The 17,790-nt window shown below is 39.7% G+C and overlaps 2 protein-coding genes across 8 annotated transcripts; one reads left to right on the forward strand and one right to left on the reverse strand.

Moving 5' to 3' along the window:
- Positions 1-167: 167 nt before the first annotated feature.
- LOC144214901 (transmembrane protein 54-like) lies at positions 168-3,172 on the reverse strand. Of its 2 annotated transcripts, none has more exons than XM_077743631.1 (5): positions 2,896-3,172; positions 2,228-2,292; positions 1,939-1,998; positions 1,478-1,669; positions 168-971 (listed from the first exon to the last, which is right to left on the reverse strand). In XM_077743631.1, exons 1-5 carry the CDS (start codon positions 2,906-2,908, stop codon positions 480-482), a joined length of 822 nt encoding a protein of 273 aa, XP_077599757.1. In that variant the 5' UTR covers positions 2,909-3,172; the 3' UTR covers positions 168-479. The 2 variants fall into 2 exon arrangements, with proteins under 2 accessions (XP_077599757.1, XP_077599756.1); XM_077743630.1 differs by having other exon boundaries at positions 2,096-2,292; positions 2,896-3,153.
- Positions 3,173-3,937: 765 nt separating this feature from the next.
- Positions 3,938-11,563, forward strand: LOC144215147 (homeobox-containing protein 1). Of its 6 annotated transcripts, none has more exons than XM_077743967.1 (11): positions 3,938-4,220; positions 4,621-4,877; positions 5,362-5,806; positions 6,068-6,153; positions 6,266-6,376; positions 6,850-7,059; positions 7,564-7,717; positions 8,368-8,450; positions 8,867-8,962; positions 9,027-9,145; positions 9,211-11,563. In XM_077743967.1, the coding sequence occupies exons 2-11, from the start codon at positions 4,796-4,798 to the stop codon at positions 9,343-9,345; spliced, it is 1,521 nt and encodes a 506-aa protein (XP_077600093.1). In that variant the 5' UTR covers positions 3,938-4,220; positions 4,621-4,795; the 3' UTR covers positions 9,346-11,563. The 6 variants fall into 6 exon arrangements, with proteins under 6 accessions (XP_077600093.1, XP_077600092.1, XP_077600095.1 ...); XM_077743966.1 differs by having other exon boundaries at positions 4,764-4,877; XM_077743969.1 differs by having other exon boundaries at positions 4,764-4,877; positions 9,030-9,145.
- The last annotated feature ends 6,227 nt before the right edge of the window (positions 11,564-17,790 follow it).

Below are 17,790 nucleotides of genomic sequence, written 5' to 3' on the forward strand. Positions count from 1 at the left end.
TTCTCTACATGAATAGAATACTTTTTAAATTTTTAAAATGACAGCTAGGAATGGGCGTGTACGCACCTTTTCTTATGTAACCAGTCGTTCCTGTCAGGTAACTCATCAAACTATTTACCCTAACAATGAACACCAATTTTCCCTTCCAAATAAATACACTCAACAGGTGACGTCATAAATCTTTATTTCGAAAAGACAATAAATAAAGTTACATCCCTTCACGGGAAAAAAAAATGAGAAAAGGTGTTTTCAGGTATAAAATGATTCGTTAAAGTCAATTTCAACCCATTGAAATGGGTACCATAATTCTAATGTTGTTAGTTTTGATTGACGGGTAATCGCTAGCATTTCACTTTGATGGAACATTGAAACGATCCAATCAATGCTCTGGATTGTTCCAATCTCTAATACTGATACAGACGCAGACACTACGTGGATGGGGGTTGAAGTCCAAAAAAAAAAGCAAGCTATCCATCCGTTTAAATCCAGAAACTGGACCGTTCTAGAGCGCCTCTTTCCAATAGGCGGCGTTGTTCGGGGTGTGGTGGCAGACCGCTTTGAGGGGCATTGGGTTTGGGTGACTTTTGCCAGCGAGGCTGCTGGTGAAGAGGCCGCCGTTCAGCCGGGGGGAGGCTCCTATGGTGCGTTGGGGGAGGTTGGCGGCGCTGTTGCCTGACCGGTTGTGAAGGCGGCGGCGGTCTTTTAGGCTCGTTGTCAGTCCTGGGGGCTTGAGTGTAGCGCTCAAGAGGTGTGGAATCTTGCCGGTGTTTGGCTTTGTTGACCCCAGATTCGACTAGTTCTTCCAGCGGCCTCACCGCCTTGATGACCGCTCGGACCTCCCGCCGTCGTTTTCTGTATGGCCAGCAGGGAAGGCCCAGGAAGGAGGCGGACGCGGAGAGGCAACGGGCGGAAAAGACGAACTGCACCACACAAGTCACGATGAGGGGCACCCAAAGGATGAGAGTGGTGCTCTGATGGGAGGGGGGGGCATCCGATTGTTAGATGCGGGTGAGGTTTAATTTTTGAGGCTTGAGCTTTTCCACTCCGCAATTTGAATCTAGTCTACTTTGCCAGTCTGTTTACATCCATGAATTTAACTGCAAGAGGTCTGAGAAGTAGTTGTGTACCGAAAATATCTTTAAAAATGTAACTAAACCCCTTTTTGTTCTACCAAAAGCACTATTTGAAAGTACTGGGTGCGTTTTTTTTTCAAGATATGTTTTGCTGATACCGATCTGATGCACATATTTTTTTAGATATGTAAAATGTTTTAAAAAATAATGTAAACAGTACATAATAAATCTGAAAACACACTGCACTGATTCTGATCATGTGACCACATTCTACAAATACTCCAAAAATTACTGTATTGCATCGAAACCTCATAAAATTCTGACATTGCATTGATAGAACAAGAACGTAATAATAAAGCCAATCGCTACCTTAACGTGGCTCCCGTATACGCAAACACACTTACGTAGATCCGTGTGGGGTCGAAAGGACACTCATTGGTGATGCTGGAGTACCCAATAGCGTCAGGGAAGCGGCAATGTGTCAAAAGGCTACGCCCACCATAGATGATGGCCCTCACTACGGATACCAGGAGGCCGATGGCGGATGCCGATGCAATGAGCGATGAGACCAGGCTCACGCTAAAGAGGGACCATGTCTGCGTTTAAGAATGGGAGATGAAAAATTTTAATTAAAAGCATGTCTGGAAACATTTAGTTTAAAAAAATGGTCATTTGTGGGTTTGGTAGTCATTAGAAGCAATTGGAGAAAACATTTTAGTGAGGAAAAAAAACATTAGTAAACATATGTCAAAACATTGGTGTTATTAGACAAAACAGAGCTGAAGTTTACACAATAGTCAACACACTTTCCAGTCTACAATGTACACAATTTTCTCTTCTGAAAAAAGAGTGGTATACTACTCACCAGACTTCTGCTTTTCTTGTTTTTGGATAAGACAATAGCCACTATGCCAACCACAATTCCCTAGGGTAACAAAAAACAACAACATTAGAATCTTATAGAGTGAAAAATCAGGGGATTATTATAGGAGACATTAACATTCATGGGTAAGAAAACACACCAGCAGTCCACATGCGAGAGCCGCGACGTTAGAGATGGCATATTCCATGGCTCGGGCCTGTTTATGGAGGTTAATATGTCTAAGCACCACGCCGTGCACCAGCGCTCCCAACAAGAAGTTAACGTGGCCCACCAGCACCATGCTGAGGCCCATCTTCATCAGTGCTGCAGGCTCCTCAAGGTTGGCACAACAGACCCCTGAAGAGAAAGCAATGTTTAGATGACATCAGGACCATCAGGGGTTGCCATTCCCAGTTCAATCCCTCGCTCTCATATCGATCGGGTAGACACATGAGTCAGGTCAAACACACAAAAATGTCTCTTGAATTAATCATTAATCCCCTCGTGGCTTGTACTGCCAAAATGTCTATTCAAAGGGTGAAACTGAAATATGATGAGGAGAGGACAGTATTTATCATCTCTAAATTGAATGTATGGGTAATACTATACATGAATATGGGTTTTGGAACAAATCAGGCAATCATATTTTTTTGGGATTATGGCCTAAAATGGTCAGAGGTCAAATTTTAATGAGGTTATCGGTTGTTAAGATGTGTAATTAGTATTTTTCAAACCCACATCCCAAGATTGTTTTGCCAAGAACTTGAGTTTAGGTACTTGAAAAGGCAAAAAAAAAAAACACCATCTAACTGATATTGGATCATTAAGATCATCATGGATGTAAACTTTTACTGAGGTACAACAGATCTCAATTCCCAATAGGTTTTTTTATCTGTGGCCATAACTTGATCTATAGTAGACCATCCATACATGTAAAAGCAATATAAGTCAAGGGATTACCTGTTCTGGCCATCTTGATCAGGTTACCATTCGTTTACATTGATTCAGAGGTTTAAATTTGTGTAAAAAGACAGCATGTCTTGTCTTCAGGGCTAACCTAACTTGTCACACACGCTGGTCAGGCACGTTTATCATGTCACAAGACACGACCTTCAAAATACAATGACAACCGTTTCCAGACAGAAATGTCTATAGAAATAAACGCATTCACATATTTTAATACACTTGAAAAAATAATTGTGTGTAGGGTTTGACTAATAAATATTTCAATGATGATAAATTATCCATTGACAATACATGTTAGTTTTATTTTGAAAGACATTTTTGTAATTCGTCATTGTCGCTTTTTAATTTAGACCCAGGTGTGTTGTTGATGGCACGCCTGTCTTTCGAGGTTATAAGTACAAGTTTCGACTTAATAAAGACAGATATATTGCTCAAATGTTGATTTGTTGTATTCATTTATTATTCTTTCTCATGATTATTATCATTTTTAAAATTAATTATTTAAAATAATCTTAAATTTATACATATATTTTTATTTCCAATCGCAATATGTCATTTTGGCTTGGCTCTACAATGATTTAATGTTTTAAAACATAGGTAATAAAGATGAAAATTAGTCCTTGGCTACAATCTTACATATTCACATATATAGTATGTTATTTAACATGAATATAAATATGTTCATTGATATGTGCTGTAAGCTAACACGGGAGATTTGTCGCCACCGTGTGGACAAACTTAGGCAATACAAATATATGACAATAATAATAATAATTAACTCGTTACTATCAATGTCGATCGTGATTTAATGATGACAACCAGCATACTGTACAACAATGTACACTATTAACATGATCAATCATCATTTGTCTCATTCAATTGGCTTACAATGGATCCACTTTGAGTAGAGGTGCATGTAAGAAAGTGCAAGTTATCATTATTTTTCTTGCATTCCTTTTTTTCCCCCCTAAGTATTCTTTTTGGAGTTATTTTTACATTTGTGCTGGGTGGGTGTTGAGTGCAGTATTTGCAGCGCAACCGGAAGTCATAATCATCCAGACGTACTTGACGACGGTGTCGGGTGAAGGGGGGTCATAAATCGAGACTCCTTGTACTGTATTTGCATACAGTACTGCTGCATAGCCCAAAGACAACATGACCCAGGGGTGGGTGCTCCTTTCCCAACTGTGAAAAAAACATCCCAGGGGCCGGGGAACTTGGGGGAGGCTAAATATTTATATTGGGTGACAGTTTCTCCAGCCCACCGTCGCTGTCCAGCCTGACGGCGGCAGCTGTCCGTCCACCGCCGCCGAGAGGAGGTAAGCGAGACGCCGATCGCCGTGGGACCACCCCGCTGCTAGTTAGCGATGTGCTAACTGTTATAACGACAGGGCTAACCCGTTATTACCAAATGCATCGCATCCTCATTACCCGTTAAACATCATTTTTCCTTACGTCTACATTTATTAGATCGCGTTATAAACGACTTTTTTCGCATCCAATGTGCAAGTTTAGATAAGTTAGCGGAGACGAGACAGTCTACTCTGTCAATTGAAACAGCTGCCAGACTAGTTCCTGTATTTTTCAAAATACAATCACTTGTCGCTATTTGAAGTCTAACGTGATCATGAATATGGCTTTTATTTTTGAGAGATCATGATTCCGACTTCCATTTTTTTATTTGAACAATAACGTTTAACTTAACTGCTCGTTCCCGAGCAGGCTCCAGGGAACCAGCCGGAGAACCGCGTTAGCCTAGCTGAATTAGCCTTCCGGCAAGTCATCTTGAGGTTGTCGATCTGCCAACATGCTAATAGCCGCTTAACCATCGCAACACACTGCGGTGCGTCTACTGTCTCAAGGAAGCCTGGGGAAGTGTTTGCCGAGCGGAGCCATGCGACAGTGGTGTGTCCCCGCTGCGACCCGAAGCACGGAGCCACTCCCGGGGCGCCTCTCCCTGTCACCCCTTCCGTCAGGTAAGCTAACGAGGGGGGCAGGTGGGTCTTCTTGGGTCAGGTCACTAAAATCATGCAACTTTGATGACGTGCAAAAACAATGAATGCAATGCACTGATTTCACTCTGCTGCAACTTGCAAAGGAAGTTTCAACTTGAGACTTGATTGAATAAACAGATTGATATTCCTGGATGTATACACCAAGCATTCCTTAATACTTGAAACTTTCAAAACTTGTGTGGATTTTTGTTATTACTGGAACAATAAATATTGCAGTGCATGATGAGACATTTTAACCACTTAATATGATCATAACATTTTTCTACTATGATGACTGAATATAATTATGTATACTTGTGGTTCTGGGTTCGAATCTTGCAGCATTTTTTGATACACCAGTTTTCCCCACACATTTTCTTTTTAAGGGCTTAATTTTTTATATGGCTCTCCTCTCTAATTGCACAGCTACCTGATGTCATGTTGTCTTCCTAACTTTTTTTTGCAGATGTCAGAATGGAGTGCTGCAGAGTGGAACCCCGCTACACCATCGAGCAAATAGACCTCCTGCAGCGCCTGCGCCTCTCCGGCATGAGCAAACCTCAGATCGTTCACGCCTTGGAGTCCCTGGAGAGGCTGGATCCGGACTCGGACCCGCGCCCCGCTCACTGTGACTCCCACCCGACCGCTCCCAATAACATTGTCAAAACCCCCCACGCCAATCCCACCGCTCCGGCGCCGTCCTCTTCGTCATCCACCTCCTCCCTGTCCCTCACTTCGGCCACCACGCAGACCTCCGGCCTGGACGGAGCGGCGCTGTCCCCCAGCAACAGCTTCGAGGCCTCGCCTCCCCCCCTGTACCCCACCGGCGTGGCCGTACAGCGCTCGTTCAGCTACGACATGGTGGGGGAGGAGGAGTGGGACCTGGAGGAGAAGGTGGAGGAATACATGAGGTGAGAAGGGGGCGGGGTCAACCGTGAATTAGCACCGAGTGAGAAGATGAAGAGAAGAGAACAAAAGGGCAGACAAAGACAGATTAATATAACATCGGGTAATAGCGAGCCGGCTCCCCGGAGCCGCCCGGGTGGTCCGCCGTTACTGTAGTCGTGTTAATTCAGGTCAGGTGCGTAGGGATATCTTGCTTTTGGCTGAGAACGTTAAGTGAGCTAAAGTTGTTCTGTGGTGATGTGAGCAATGTTTTTTTACTTTGGCAGGAGGGATAGCAACCTGGTAAAAGAGGAGATCAAAACCTTCCTCAACAACCGAAGGATTTCTCAGGCGATAGTGGGACAAGTCACAGGTAAGGAAACACAACAGTCGAGAATTCATATTGCTACTAAGGTATGTGTTGTGGGACCTCAAAATGTTTACCATTGATAGGCAGTTTACCTGTAATGATGTTTTTTTTTCAGGGATCAGTCAGAGTTACATCTCGCAGTGGTTGTTGCAGCAAGGCTTGGAGATGAGCGACTCCAAACGTAGAGCTTTCTACCGCTGGTATCTGCTGGAAAGAAATAATCCAGGTGAGCGATCCTTCAAGACAAAAGAGTTGCTTCTGGGATGTTCAAGTATGCTTCTAACGTTGGCTTGCTTGCTGCATGCAGAAGATGAAACACACACAACTTTGATTTAACTTGCCATCCCCCAAAATAGTTGACTTGACACACACAAACACACACATGGCTACTTTCTCCCTTCATCTTTTTCTTTCAATTTTTTTACCTGATCCACCGTTGAGGCTTTGCTGTCGTTGTTGTCATAGCGGGAGCAATGCTGGTGCTGGTTTTCCCTCCCACACGGTCTGATACTAACAATAGTCCTCCGCAGTGGTTCCGATCCGACTTGGCCACGGCGCTTTGCTTCCGATTAAAGCTTCCATTCGCTCGGCTGACGCGGCAAAAAAATCAAAATCAAAGAAATGAAAAAGGCAGCCGATTGCACAATGGAAATTCCACTTGCCCCCCAACTGACATGTGCAATCTTACCCTGACTGAAGGGCTGAGGTGGAGCGAAAGCCAGCACAGCGTGAGTCCCAGGGCCAGGGGAGGGGACAGAGACGGGCTGGCGGCGGGGGCGAGCGGCTGCCTCCCCAATCCCAACACCAACCTCAACCCCAACTCCAACCCCGTGTGGAGCAGGCAGAGAGAGCTGCTGATGCACTTGCTGCCGTGGTACACTGCTGCTGCCGCCACTGCAGCCCAGCCAGGTAACCTGGAACCACCCCCCCAAAAAAGTGCTCCCCACCGCAGGAGTCTCATCTTGTCCTTAAAAATGGTGAACTTTCTGGGAGACAAATTAATGAACCAAAACACTCCAAGCGTTTTTTTTTTTTTTTTTTGGTGCTCGGACGTTTGGTTGCCGGTCTTTTGGTCGCCGGTCAAATGGTGACAGTGAGTTTACAGTTGAAACCAGCTCTCAAAATTATATTCATGAGAGAGAGTTTAATATCTAAGAGAGATAATTTAATATCTAAGATAGATACTTTAATATCTAAGTACTGTTTAATATCTAAGTACTGTTTAATATCTAAGTACTGTTTAAAACTAAGTACTGTTTGATATATAAGTACTGTTTAATATCTAAGTACTGTTTAATATCTAAGTATATTTTACCGGCCACCAAAAGGGACCAAAAGACTGGCGACCAAACGTCTGGTCACAGGTTTTTTTTTTTTTTTCAGTTTATGACCAGCCAGCCTTCTCTCCATCAGGCGCAACTTTATCCATGAGGTCCATGGTGAAGGAGGAACCCGACTGGCGGACGGGCATCATGGCCGAAAGACCGGCAATCGTCGGGGCGCCGCTGAGGCTGCGGCGAGGAAGCCGCTTCACCTGGAGGAAAGAGTGCCAGTCCATAATGGAGAGGTGACTTCACTTACTATTCTTTTCAAGCTGCGCTCATTTTCTGATGTTTCCAAGAAGCAAACCACAGTGGTTTCCTTTATACCAATAAAAAGCCAACCCTAATCACTGGGTTACAACCACGTTCCATTCCTACACTGGCGACGTCATATGACTTTTTTTTCCCAGGCAGCAAACGCCATATGCTTTTCAGAGCATGAGCTTTTTCCTCTCCCTTGTTTGTATACAGACTGTATTAAGCTGTTTTTTATTACCTCTGCTTCTCAGTCTCAAATAAACTTGTCTTCCTTTCTCGGACGCCCAGAAGGATGCTGACAAAGTAGCATTGCCCCCCACTACCTCCCCGCCTCCAACACCTCACCCCACCGCTGACAGTCCCACCCACTGTGTGCAATTGATTTGTCCATTAGACGCATGCAGTAAGTACTAGGGGCACTCACTGTAATAAGACCACACGGGGCCTTCTGCAGTGGCCATCCCAAGGAGCTGTTTTTAAACCCAAGGACACACTTGTGACCGACTATACGTCTTGTAGAAAAACACGTTTCAATATGGTTATTTACAAATCTCTCTCAATTGACTTTTATTGTTTGTGTGGTTTAAATGCCTTCCCTCAACACTTTGTTTCAAGAACATTTCTGTCTCTGTTCCAGTTTCTTTGTGGAGAACCAGTACCCCGACGAGGCGAAGCGGGAGGAGATCGCCAATGCCTGCAACTCGGTCATCCAGAAACCAGGTGCCAAAATGCAAAATAATGTCACCAGTAAATGAGGGTTTTTTGTATCAAAAGTTAGTATTTTGGCTACAGCAGCTAAAAAGCATTGATATATATATAAATATACATATACATACATATATATAAATATACATATACATACATATATATAAATATACATATACATACATTTATATAAATATACATATATATAAAAATATACACATACATATATATAAGTATACATATACATACATATATATAATTATACATATACATACATACACATAGATGCATGTATCATCAAGATCATAGTTAATTGTGATTGGTACCATCAGATTATTTTATGCTAAAAAGCAAAGAGATGAACAGATATTTTAATTCTCAACTTGAAAATATATTTCTTTCTAATAACTATTTCTTATGCATTTTTTCAGGTTGCAAGCTGTCTGAATTTGAACGCGTGACAGCATTAAAGGTGTACAACTGGTTCGCTAACCGCCGTAAAGAGATGAAACGGCGGGCAAATATTGGTGAGCATTAGATAGTAGACCAAGAAAAAAGTCCATGTGGAATTAACTTTTGATTTACTTATAGAAGCCGCCATCTTGGAAAGCCACGGTATCGAGGTGCCGAGTCCGAACTGCCACTCCAACGGCGAAGAAGGGGAAATACAAGAGTTTACCGATCAGGTCACCCAAGGTTTCTCAGAGCAGGTAACGCCAAAGCAGAAGGATATATTTCCAAACTGCCTATTTCAACGGTACTTCTTCGCCAACAGGACGAGGCATCCACCCGAAGGGTGACGGAGCCGCAAGACCCCTGCGTCAGGACCGCTCTGGAGGGCCCCCCTAAATCAGACATCCCAGAGCAGAAAGAGAAGGATTCAAAAAGGGAAACCGTGGACGAAGAGTGACCAAAAACTGGTGAAGTCGTTTGGATTTTAGTCATAATACTTTCCAAAAACAAAACAAAAAAATGCGTCCGCTTCCTGCCGGGAAACGGGCTGCCATATTTATCAAAAGTTATCCTGCTTATGTTAACAGCAATATACAGTACATATATATATATACATATAAAAAAGTATGTAGTGCATTCCAAGGTGGTATTAACAAACCTAAAATTCCTTACAATTAGCCAAAGGATACCTCACCCATTTTAATCTTTTTTGATTTCTTTTGTATTTCTTCGCCTTCCATTTTTCTTTTGACGACGTAGTAAGTGCCTGCGGGTCAGGTTAGTTAGAAAGACCTTTTTAAATAGCGGCATAAGCATTTTTATTTTGGGCCCAGTGCCGATGTTTGACCTCAAAAGGTCACTTTGGCTAAATCGTATGGCCAATGTTGCCATTTGAAAAGCCCCGAGGGACACCTGGAATCTCAGGAAATCCAACAAATGGTGGCTCAACATGGTGAACAAGTGCGCCAGATGTGTGCATGTGTGTGTGTGAGAATGTATGCTGGTGTTTAAGCTAAAAAAGAGATTTTTCTTCATCATCGCCGCTCTCACTCCAAACAGATTGTTCTATTTATACATTTTTTATTAGTAGAACAAAGCGAGGACTATCCATCATGTCTTTGTTCCACTCGATGCTGCTCTTCTTGCTCTTTTTTTTTTTCTTCCCCTCATCTAACCTCATTTTCTCAAAGCCTGCAAAGCTTCTCTTTCACCAAAACAAACGTCAATGTGATTAAAAATCGCGTCTTCTTTTCTACTCATTGGAATAAGCTAAAAGCTTCTTTTTTTTTTTGCTGGTGTACTGCACTTCAAAAGTGGATCTCACTCTAATAGTAATAATAATAATAATAATAATGCTTGTGTATATAATAACCCCCAGTGGATAATTGCATTTGTGGGTGCTTTTCTTCAAACTAACAACATTAGCAAAAATATACTGTAAACTGTAGAATTGTAAAACTTGAAACATAACTAGAAGACTTCAACTGTGCCTGAGTCGCTCTCGAGATGTTCATCAAATGGACAAACGTGTTTGTAATGTATCATGTTTTTTGCTTTTTTTTAAATAGTCAAAATACCTCCCTAAAATAAACAAACCTGCCTTTTTTCCATCAGAGAAAAAGAAACGGGTCACAACTGTAAATACCTCAGATCGTATAAAGTTCATTCTTTCGTTAACTAAAAGTGAAAGTAAAAATAGTCGCCGTCCGTCAAAGAAATTTGAATTAACGCTGAACCTGAAAATGTGCAATATTTGACTTTTTGATGCACAACATGGGTCAAAAATGTTTTTTTATTCTTCTTTTGAAATCAAATTTATGATTTAAAAATGCCATTTGCAATTTTTGTGATTGATGTTGTTTAAAAACAAAATCAAAATTATTTATGTGCAATAAAAGCAAGCCATTTATTCCATATTTGGCCATCTACTTAATAAATAAATGCATTTCAAACATTTCTTAGCATGCACCCAAAAAAAATCATATAAAATGGTTATTAATCATCTTTCACCCATGTTGTGCTTTTGAGGGTTAGTGAAAAAAGTTTTATTCAGAACTTAAGAAAAGAACAATGGATTAGGAATGTATAACATTAATTGTGTCAAACCTTGAATTCTGAGTGCTAAATTCAGTGTAACGACATAAAAAAAACCTTCGCCATTGCATCAGTTCACAATGCAATTGTTCCTAAAAAGACATTAAAATATTCCCTTGCTAAACCCATTTCTAAGCTGTCGCTAATCAAAAAAGCTGCACGTAGTACGGCTGTTTACGTTCCGGTAAGCGACTACGCTTTATTCCTGTTTGTGTATCTTGCCAATAAATAACAATGGCTATTATTAGGGTAAAATAAATAGCAGCCCGCCCCCATCCGCAGTTGAGTAGCCCCAATTTGCATCCCATTTTCCCCCCGAATTGCGTTTACCTCCCAATGCCAAAGGTACGGATGGCAGGTGATTTTCAGTGCAACACTAGCCAACATTCTTCCAATCCGCGCATTATACATGCCGACGGCAGCCATTGTTGTGACTGTTCATAATACAATGTCTTGTAACACTTATGTTCTGTGGCGGGTGGTCCGCCCTCCAGAACGGATTAGTATTATTATGATTAATATGCTCCTTGCTATCTGCTTTTATCTGACAGCAAGCAAGAATAAAAGTATTGTTAACGATGTTCTGTGGCAATGTCCTTTTTTGTTATCTGTCATAACAGTTGGGATCCCATGTCTTTGAGGGTCTTTGAGCGCATGGATGTTATATGACCTTCCAGTTTTGTGCTTCGTAAGTAGGTCTTTTGGTTACTGGGGGGCACTATTATTGATTTTGGAGAATGTGATAGTTATCTTTCATTAGTGGTATTTTACTAATCAATCAAATACTTAGAACAATACTGCAAAATAGCAAAATAGAGATATTAACCATGTATATTTGGATCCAATGTTGTTTTGCTTCCCATTTGTAGTACTTTTAAACAAGTTTATACATATTTTATACATATGTAAAGCCAAAAAAAACTAAGTATTTTACATTTTTCTAGTAGAAATGGGAATTTAGGTGAGCCTCATTGACCTTTTATCATTTTAAGTGAATAAATAAAAGACATGAAATTAATCATGCAATTGCTTTTGCACTTACAACATGTGACTTTATTATCTATTACACAATAGTCAGCATTTGCTTTCAAATTATTAGCAGCAGATGGCAGTAGCATCATCTTGTAACAAATTGGGGCGTTTGGCTGCTTTCATTCAATACATTTCAGTTTTAATAATTCCATTATTTTAGAGCATTTCTTCAGCCATCATAATAATAAAAACACAAGTATAATCATCATTAAAATTTAATCTAAAGTTTCATGTCTCAACCTATTCCAAATACGTCCCACTAAACCTATTTATCCTTTATTTAGTCTTTTAAATATCCCAGAAGTGATGAATTATCTTTATGGATGTCCCCTTTAAGCCCTGTACTTGATCTAATTTTGTAATATAATTCATAGCTCGCTTTTATTCCTTATTTTGTTTTTCCTTAACCCCAGTATTGGAAAAGATGCAATAGTAAATCATTGACATTTTTACCCCGTTGTAATGTTATAGAATTTGACGACCCTAGGCCCAAGCTCCAATAAATTACTAATTGAAAGATGACTCCACAAGTGCACGACAGCAATACTCGTCATCCAATTAAACGATACGAAGCAAAATGTTGCTAGCAGCATTTTTCATTCACATACTTAGAAGCCTCTGCACAATATTACAGATGATCTCGCATAATATAAATGTTCCTTGCATTACTTCATTTTTACATATTATAGAGTCCAACTTAATGTATCAGAAAAGAAAGTGCTTCCACTATCAGTCATTCCTTCTTATGTGTATAGTTTTTTTTTTTTTTTTTGGCTTTGCTTGTGGAAAACAGAATTCATGACCTGTCACCTTTTCTGCTGACGAAACAGACCGTCTTACTGCTTCGGTAACTTGTGTTTGGGTTTTTTTTTTCTTCTTCTTCTGCTTCTTTTTAAGAAGCCCGATGACACATGTGGCATGAAAAGTATGCAATTCAATTTGTCAGCACTTATTGCTTCACCGCTCGGCTAGCGGCAGTTTTGATTAGCGGCTTTTTCTGCTGATTTGGACTCTTTTTTTATTTCACTTGTTTATTTCACACCAATATGTGAACTGCCTTATCCCAGTCTGATTGAATTTCACCTTTAAGTGAGTGTGTTAATGTTAAGGTTACCTTTAGACCCGCAGTATAGTAGAAAGGGAATCTATTTTTTGGGCTAAATAAATACAAGGAAAAAATCTGCTGCTAAAAGCTGACCTTGCAACACATTTTATGTCAAAAAAAGAGAGATTAGATGAGAAAATATTTTCAAATAAAGGGAGGATGTAACCCATAACAGCCCACTTTGGCCTGAATCTGTCATGGTCATGTAGTCCCCACCCTCCCAAAAAAAAAAGCTTTTCCTTTTATATTTAATTTTTTTCCCCTTGTTTAACAATAGAAAACTCATAAAAAATATTCCTCAAATCCCTCTTCTCACATTTTATTATCATTTTTTTCTACATTATTCTGCTTTCTCCCTTTGTGCTTATTTTTTTATTGTAAGCAAATTTTCTATCAGCCAAAGTAAAAGAAAATGGAAAAAAATCAAGTTTATCCTGCAGAATATGTTGTGAAATACCAAATAATTACATTTTAAACGTATTTTTCTAACACTATTTTGATTTAAATGATTATTTTTCCCTTATAAAAATAATGTGTCATATAAATATGATACAAATTAGTCAGAAATTTTATTTTGCTGCCAATAATTTTGTGGTTTGACCTTTACATGGTTATATTATATTAAAAAGGGATAATTAGAAATCTATTCACTTTGCAAGTTTTTTTGTGTTAACAGTTTTAAATGTGATACTCAAAATACATATTTTCACCACAAAATAATTAGTCCTAACTTCTATATTTTAGGCTATGGTGAGCCTAACCCATTTATTTTATTTAGATTTTTTGTAATGATAGTGTTTTAACAACAGTTTGTCAATAGAAAGATGTAAAAAAAAAAATAGTGTCGCACTTGATACTCTTATTTTCTAGTTTCCTTGCTTCCATTGCTAAGATGAAAAATAAACAAATGAGATGAAATTCCGTGTTAAAATTCAGTCAAGGTATCACCTTGATGCAGCGTGATTAATCAAGACATGCTGCATCATCTAATTAAATCCACTCTTAGCGGAATACGCTTTTATTTCCGTCTTCATTCTTTTCGTGCTTCCCTCGCTCACGTTGCCGTTGTCCTACCCGACCTTGAATTATTCTAATTAAGCTCATTACCGTGTGACTTGAGAGACTTTCTGTAGCAAAGCCAGCACTGTTAAAAGAAAAAGCAACCTTGGAGAGAGCTGGACAGGGATGACAATACTTTGCTCATTTACGCGGGGGGAGGGGGGTCCTCGGCAGGAGACGCTTTGTCTCTTCCACAGGTAATTAATACGCTTATTAACTCCGACTCATCAGCATAATCAGAACTGCAGGCGGAGATGACTCAAATGGTGAATTGTTTCATGGCGAGCAGATTTGAGAAGATTGACAAGTGACTAAAGAATTGTATGCCGTAAAGAGAGAGAAAAAAAGAATTAAAAAAAATTCCTGGCTCCAGTTTCTTAGCTAGGTCTACAATGTCTTCTGTGTCTCGGATTGGATAACTTTATTCATCCCTTATTTGGGAAATTTTGTTGTCACAGTAGCAAAGAGGGTGAGAATACAGACACAGAAAAAAAGACATTTTAGACATAAATAGATAGGTAATAAGTAAGTTAATACATTAATAAATATAGAAATAAATAAGCATGTTGCTGAAATATATTTATACATATACATGCACATACATATATATAAGCACATATATACATACATACACATAGATGTACATTCATGCATACGTTAGGTCCTAACACAGCCATTTTTTTGTTAAAGAGCCTGACAGCTGATGGGAGTAAGGATCTGCAGCCTGGACCTGAAAACCAATCTAAATGACCAACGACGACAGAGTAAAAAAGGTGATCAGAATATACATGTAGCATGTACACACACAAATGAATATGGTATATAATATGGTGTCCTATTCCCTTTTTTCATCCTTGCCACACACACACACACTGAGGATAAAGAACATGGTTGAGAATCAAGGCCAATGAAATGGTGAGGCGCTGCTGAAAAGCTGAGTCAGAAAACATTGTTCTTAAATGAACAGGAAAATGGAATTATAGATTTTTGCAGATACGCTACGGAGCGACAAGGCAAAAAATTGCGTGTTTTGAAGAAATGAGTTTAAAAAAAAGTGTTTCCCATGAAACTCAATGACCTGTTTCGTGTTGGCTCTTTTAAAGTATAAACTTATTGTACAAATAACTTAAATACTTACTAATTTACTTGTATACCTTCAAAAATACTTCATGTGAATTCGACAATAAATAGGATATTTGTTCAAAAATCAACAATGACATGCAGATGTATTGGACTTAAAAAACATGGAAAAAACTATAAAAATATTCTAAAATGATGCCCATCTTGAAGTTGTAATTGGTTAATTTCCTCACGGCTATTTTATACTTTGCTTACTGATGCAGTCCAATGCAAAGTGCCTCCTGAGCGATTTCCCAGAGGTGAACGCGACAATAAAAGGCTAACGAGCTACAGGGTATATTATGTGAGGATATATATACATATCTAATATATATGTATCTATAAAACCCTTATTGCCTTTTCATTTGGGCTCAATGAATGTGGCTACGCATCATAAATTACTGGTGAAAATCTCTGGAGTGGGAAGAGACTCTCACTCGTTTTTATCGGGACAAACACACACAGGGGGTAACAAACTAATCAAATGATACTAGGTAAAATATTTCAGGCTTTTGAAGCATGTTGTGTGATAACAGGGGTAATATTTTAAGGGGTGTGGCAGAAATTGGGTTATGTTTGTAGGGGAAATGCATGAGGGCAATTGGGTGAGGTGTGTTGAAAACAGACAAAGGTTTTTGTAACCCTTTGTCATTTGTTGACATGTGGGATGAACTTGAACGTTGTTCTAACCCAGGGGTAGGGAACCTATGGCTCGGTAGCCATATGTGGCTCTTTTTATGGGTGTATATGGCTCTCCACCTTTTTAAATCATATTTTTTTCTTCATTAGACTCTTTTGCATGCATTCTCTCATTGATACTCATTGATTTGCAACAATGAATTGATGTTCTCAAAATAATTCAGACTTTTTTTTACTGTCCTTTCATATTTGAAGTCAATGTGAATTCTAGTTTAAAACAACACTTATTTCTGGCATTACTGCTGCAGAATTTTAATCATATTACATTTTGAGGGCACATTCTTGGCAGGATTAGTCAAATTCCTACTAAAATTGAGGTCTCATTTTAAATAACTCGAGTCGAGGTACTTGTAAGTCAAGGTATCACTTTTAGATAATAGCGGTCATACAACAATTTGCTGCAAACTCAACTGACTTGACAACAAGCGCCCCTGTTAACTTCAATGTGCCGTATTTTCAGGACTATAAGGCACACTTAAAAGTCTTAAATTTTCTCCAAAATAGACAGGGCCACTTATAATCCAGTGTGCTTTTTATGTGGAAAAAAAAGATGTGTCATTCATTGAGGGTGTGCCTTTTAGTCGTGAAAATACGGTCATTCTTTCTGCACGGTTACCATTAAGAGATCTATTTGGGATGGCTGTGACCGGGGGTGATGTAGACGAGCGGCAATGTTTGCATTAACCAGCTTCCATCTTGCACCTGTTAACCCCCGAACTGTGCTGCTTTTCTTCGTAGGGACGAGCACGCAACTAACGGATCGGAACTCATCCACCTGCCAAGAGGAGTAACTCTTCCTTTTTATGAGGCCATCAGAATTCCGCTCACAGGCGAAGAAGGAGAAAACGTATTCCTTCAATGACAAGATGAGTCAGGGCGGCCTTTGCGAGCCCCCCATCCTAATAATGCCGTAATGGTCATAGATGGATAGGAGATCGCGACCTGGCCTCAAACGCATTTCGATGCTCATTTGTACCGAGCAGACGCACACGCCTGAATGCACCTCGCGGTTAATTGTGATGGCGTTTTTTTTTTTTTTTAATGGTTTGTTGATTGGTACTTCTACTTTCCAAGCACTGACCTGGACCCACTTTGTATGCATTAGGTCAAGTCAAAGCATCTGACCCTCTCGTGGGCTCCACTCAATGGCATGACAGGTTCATTACAAGCATCCAGACTAGAGGAATCGATTCCCAAAAGGTCCACTCCCGACATTCCCAACCACTAAGTGTGTGGGATCGATATTAGTAGAGGGGGAAAGGCTTCCTGTGATGGAACCAATTTGAGCTTTTCATGTGGAACAGCTACTGCAGTGATCAAAACTCCCACTAGAAGGCAGTAAAGAGCTATGAGTTTGGAGAACGCTATATTGGCCAAAGCAATAGTAATTGTTATATATACAGTAGAAAGAAATAACAAAGTCCAAGTCAGAGATTCGATTCATTCCAAGTTTCTTACTTTTGTTGCACATAAAAAAAATGGCAATTGCATGTATGAATTGTTGCATAAATTAAACCAGATTTCTTGTAACAAAATCCTTATTTTGCATGCATTTCTCTAGTGTATATCTATACTTTACTTTATAAAACATAAGCAAATCCTCCCAGTTTAAATTCATTGGAATTTTTGTGGCTGACAGCAGCAGACAACCATAATATTTGAATTCAGATATAACACTTAAAATGAGATATATTATGTACTACTTTTTCAAAAAAAAGGGGGCGTTGTTTTCTGGTTGCTATGACGTTGTTGTCACGTCAGTTCCGCCCCTCGCAGACCCGTTTTCCGACTCTT

Source organism: Stigmatopora nigra, chromosome 21, assembly GCF_051989575.1.
Source record: "Stigmatopora nigra isolate UIUO_SnigA chromosome 21, RoL_Snig_1.1, whole genome shotgun sequence".
Classification (NCBI taxonomy): Eukaryota; Metazoa; Chordata; class Actinopteri; order Syngnathiformes; family Syngnathidae; genus Stigmatopora; species Stigmatopora nigra.

What these genes read in the sequence shown, in the direction of transcription:
- LOC144214901 (XM_077743630.1), bottom strand. An exon ending in ACAAGAAAAGCAGAAGTCTG is followed by an intron (nt 1,670 to 1,938) that starts GTGAGTAGTATA and finishes TCTTAAACGCAG; the next exon opens with ACATGGTCCCTCTTTAGCGT. An exon ending in TCGACCCCACACGGATCTAC is followed by an intron (nt 972 to 1,477) that starts GTAAGTGTGTTT and finishes CCCTCCCATCAG; the next exon opens with AGCACCACTCTCATCCTTTG.
- LOC144215147 (XM_077743967.1), top strand. Translation starts at nt 4,796, where the DNA reads ATGCGACAGTGGTGTGTCCCCGCTGCGACCCGAAGCACGGAGCCACTC. An exon ending in TGCCAGTCCATAATGGAGAG is followed by an intron (nt 7,718 to 8,367) that starts GTGACTTCACTT and finishes TCTCTGTTCCAG; the next exon opens with TTTCTTTGTGGAGAACCAGT. An exon ending in CTCGGTCATCCAGAAACCAG is followed by an intron (nt 8,451 to 8,866) that starts GTGCCAAAATGC and finishes GCATTTTTTCAG; the next exon opens with GTTGCAAGCTGTCTGAATTT.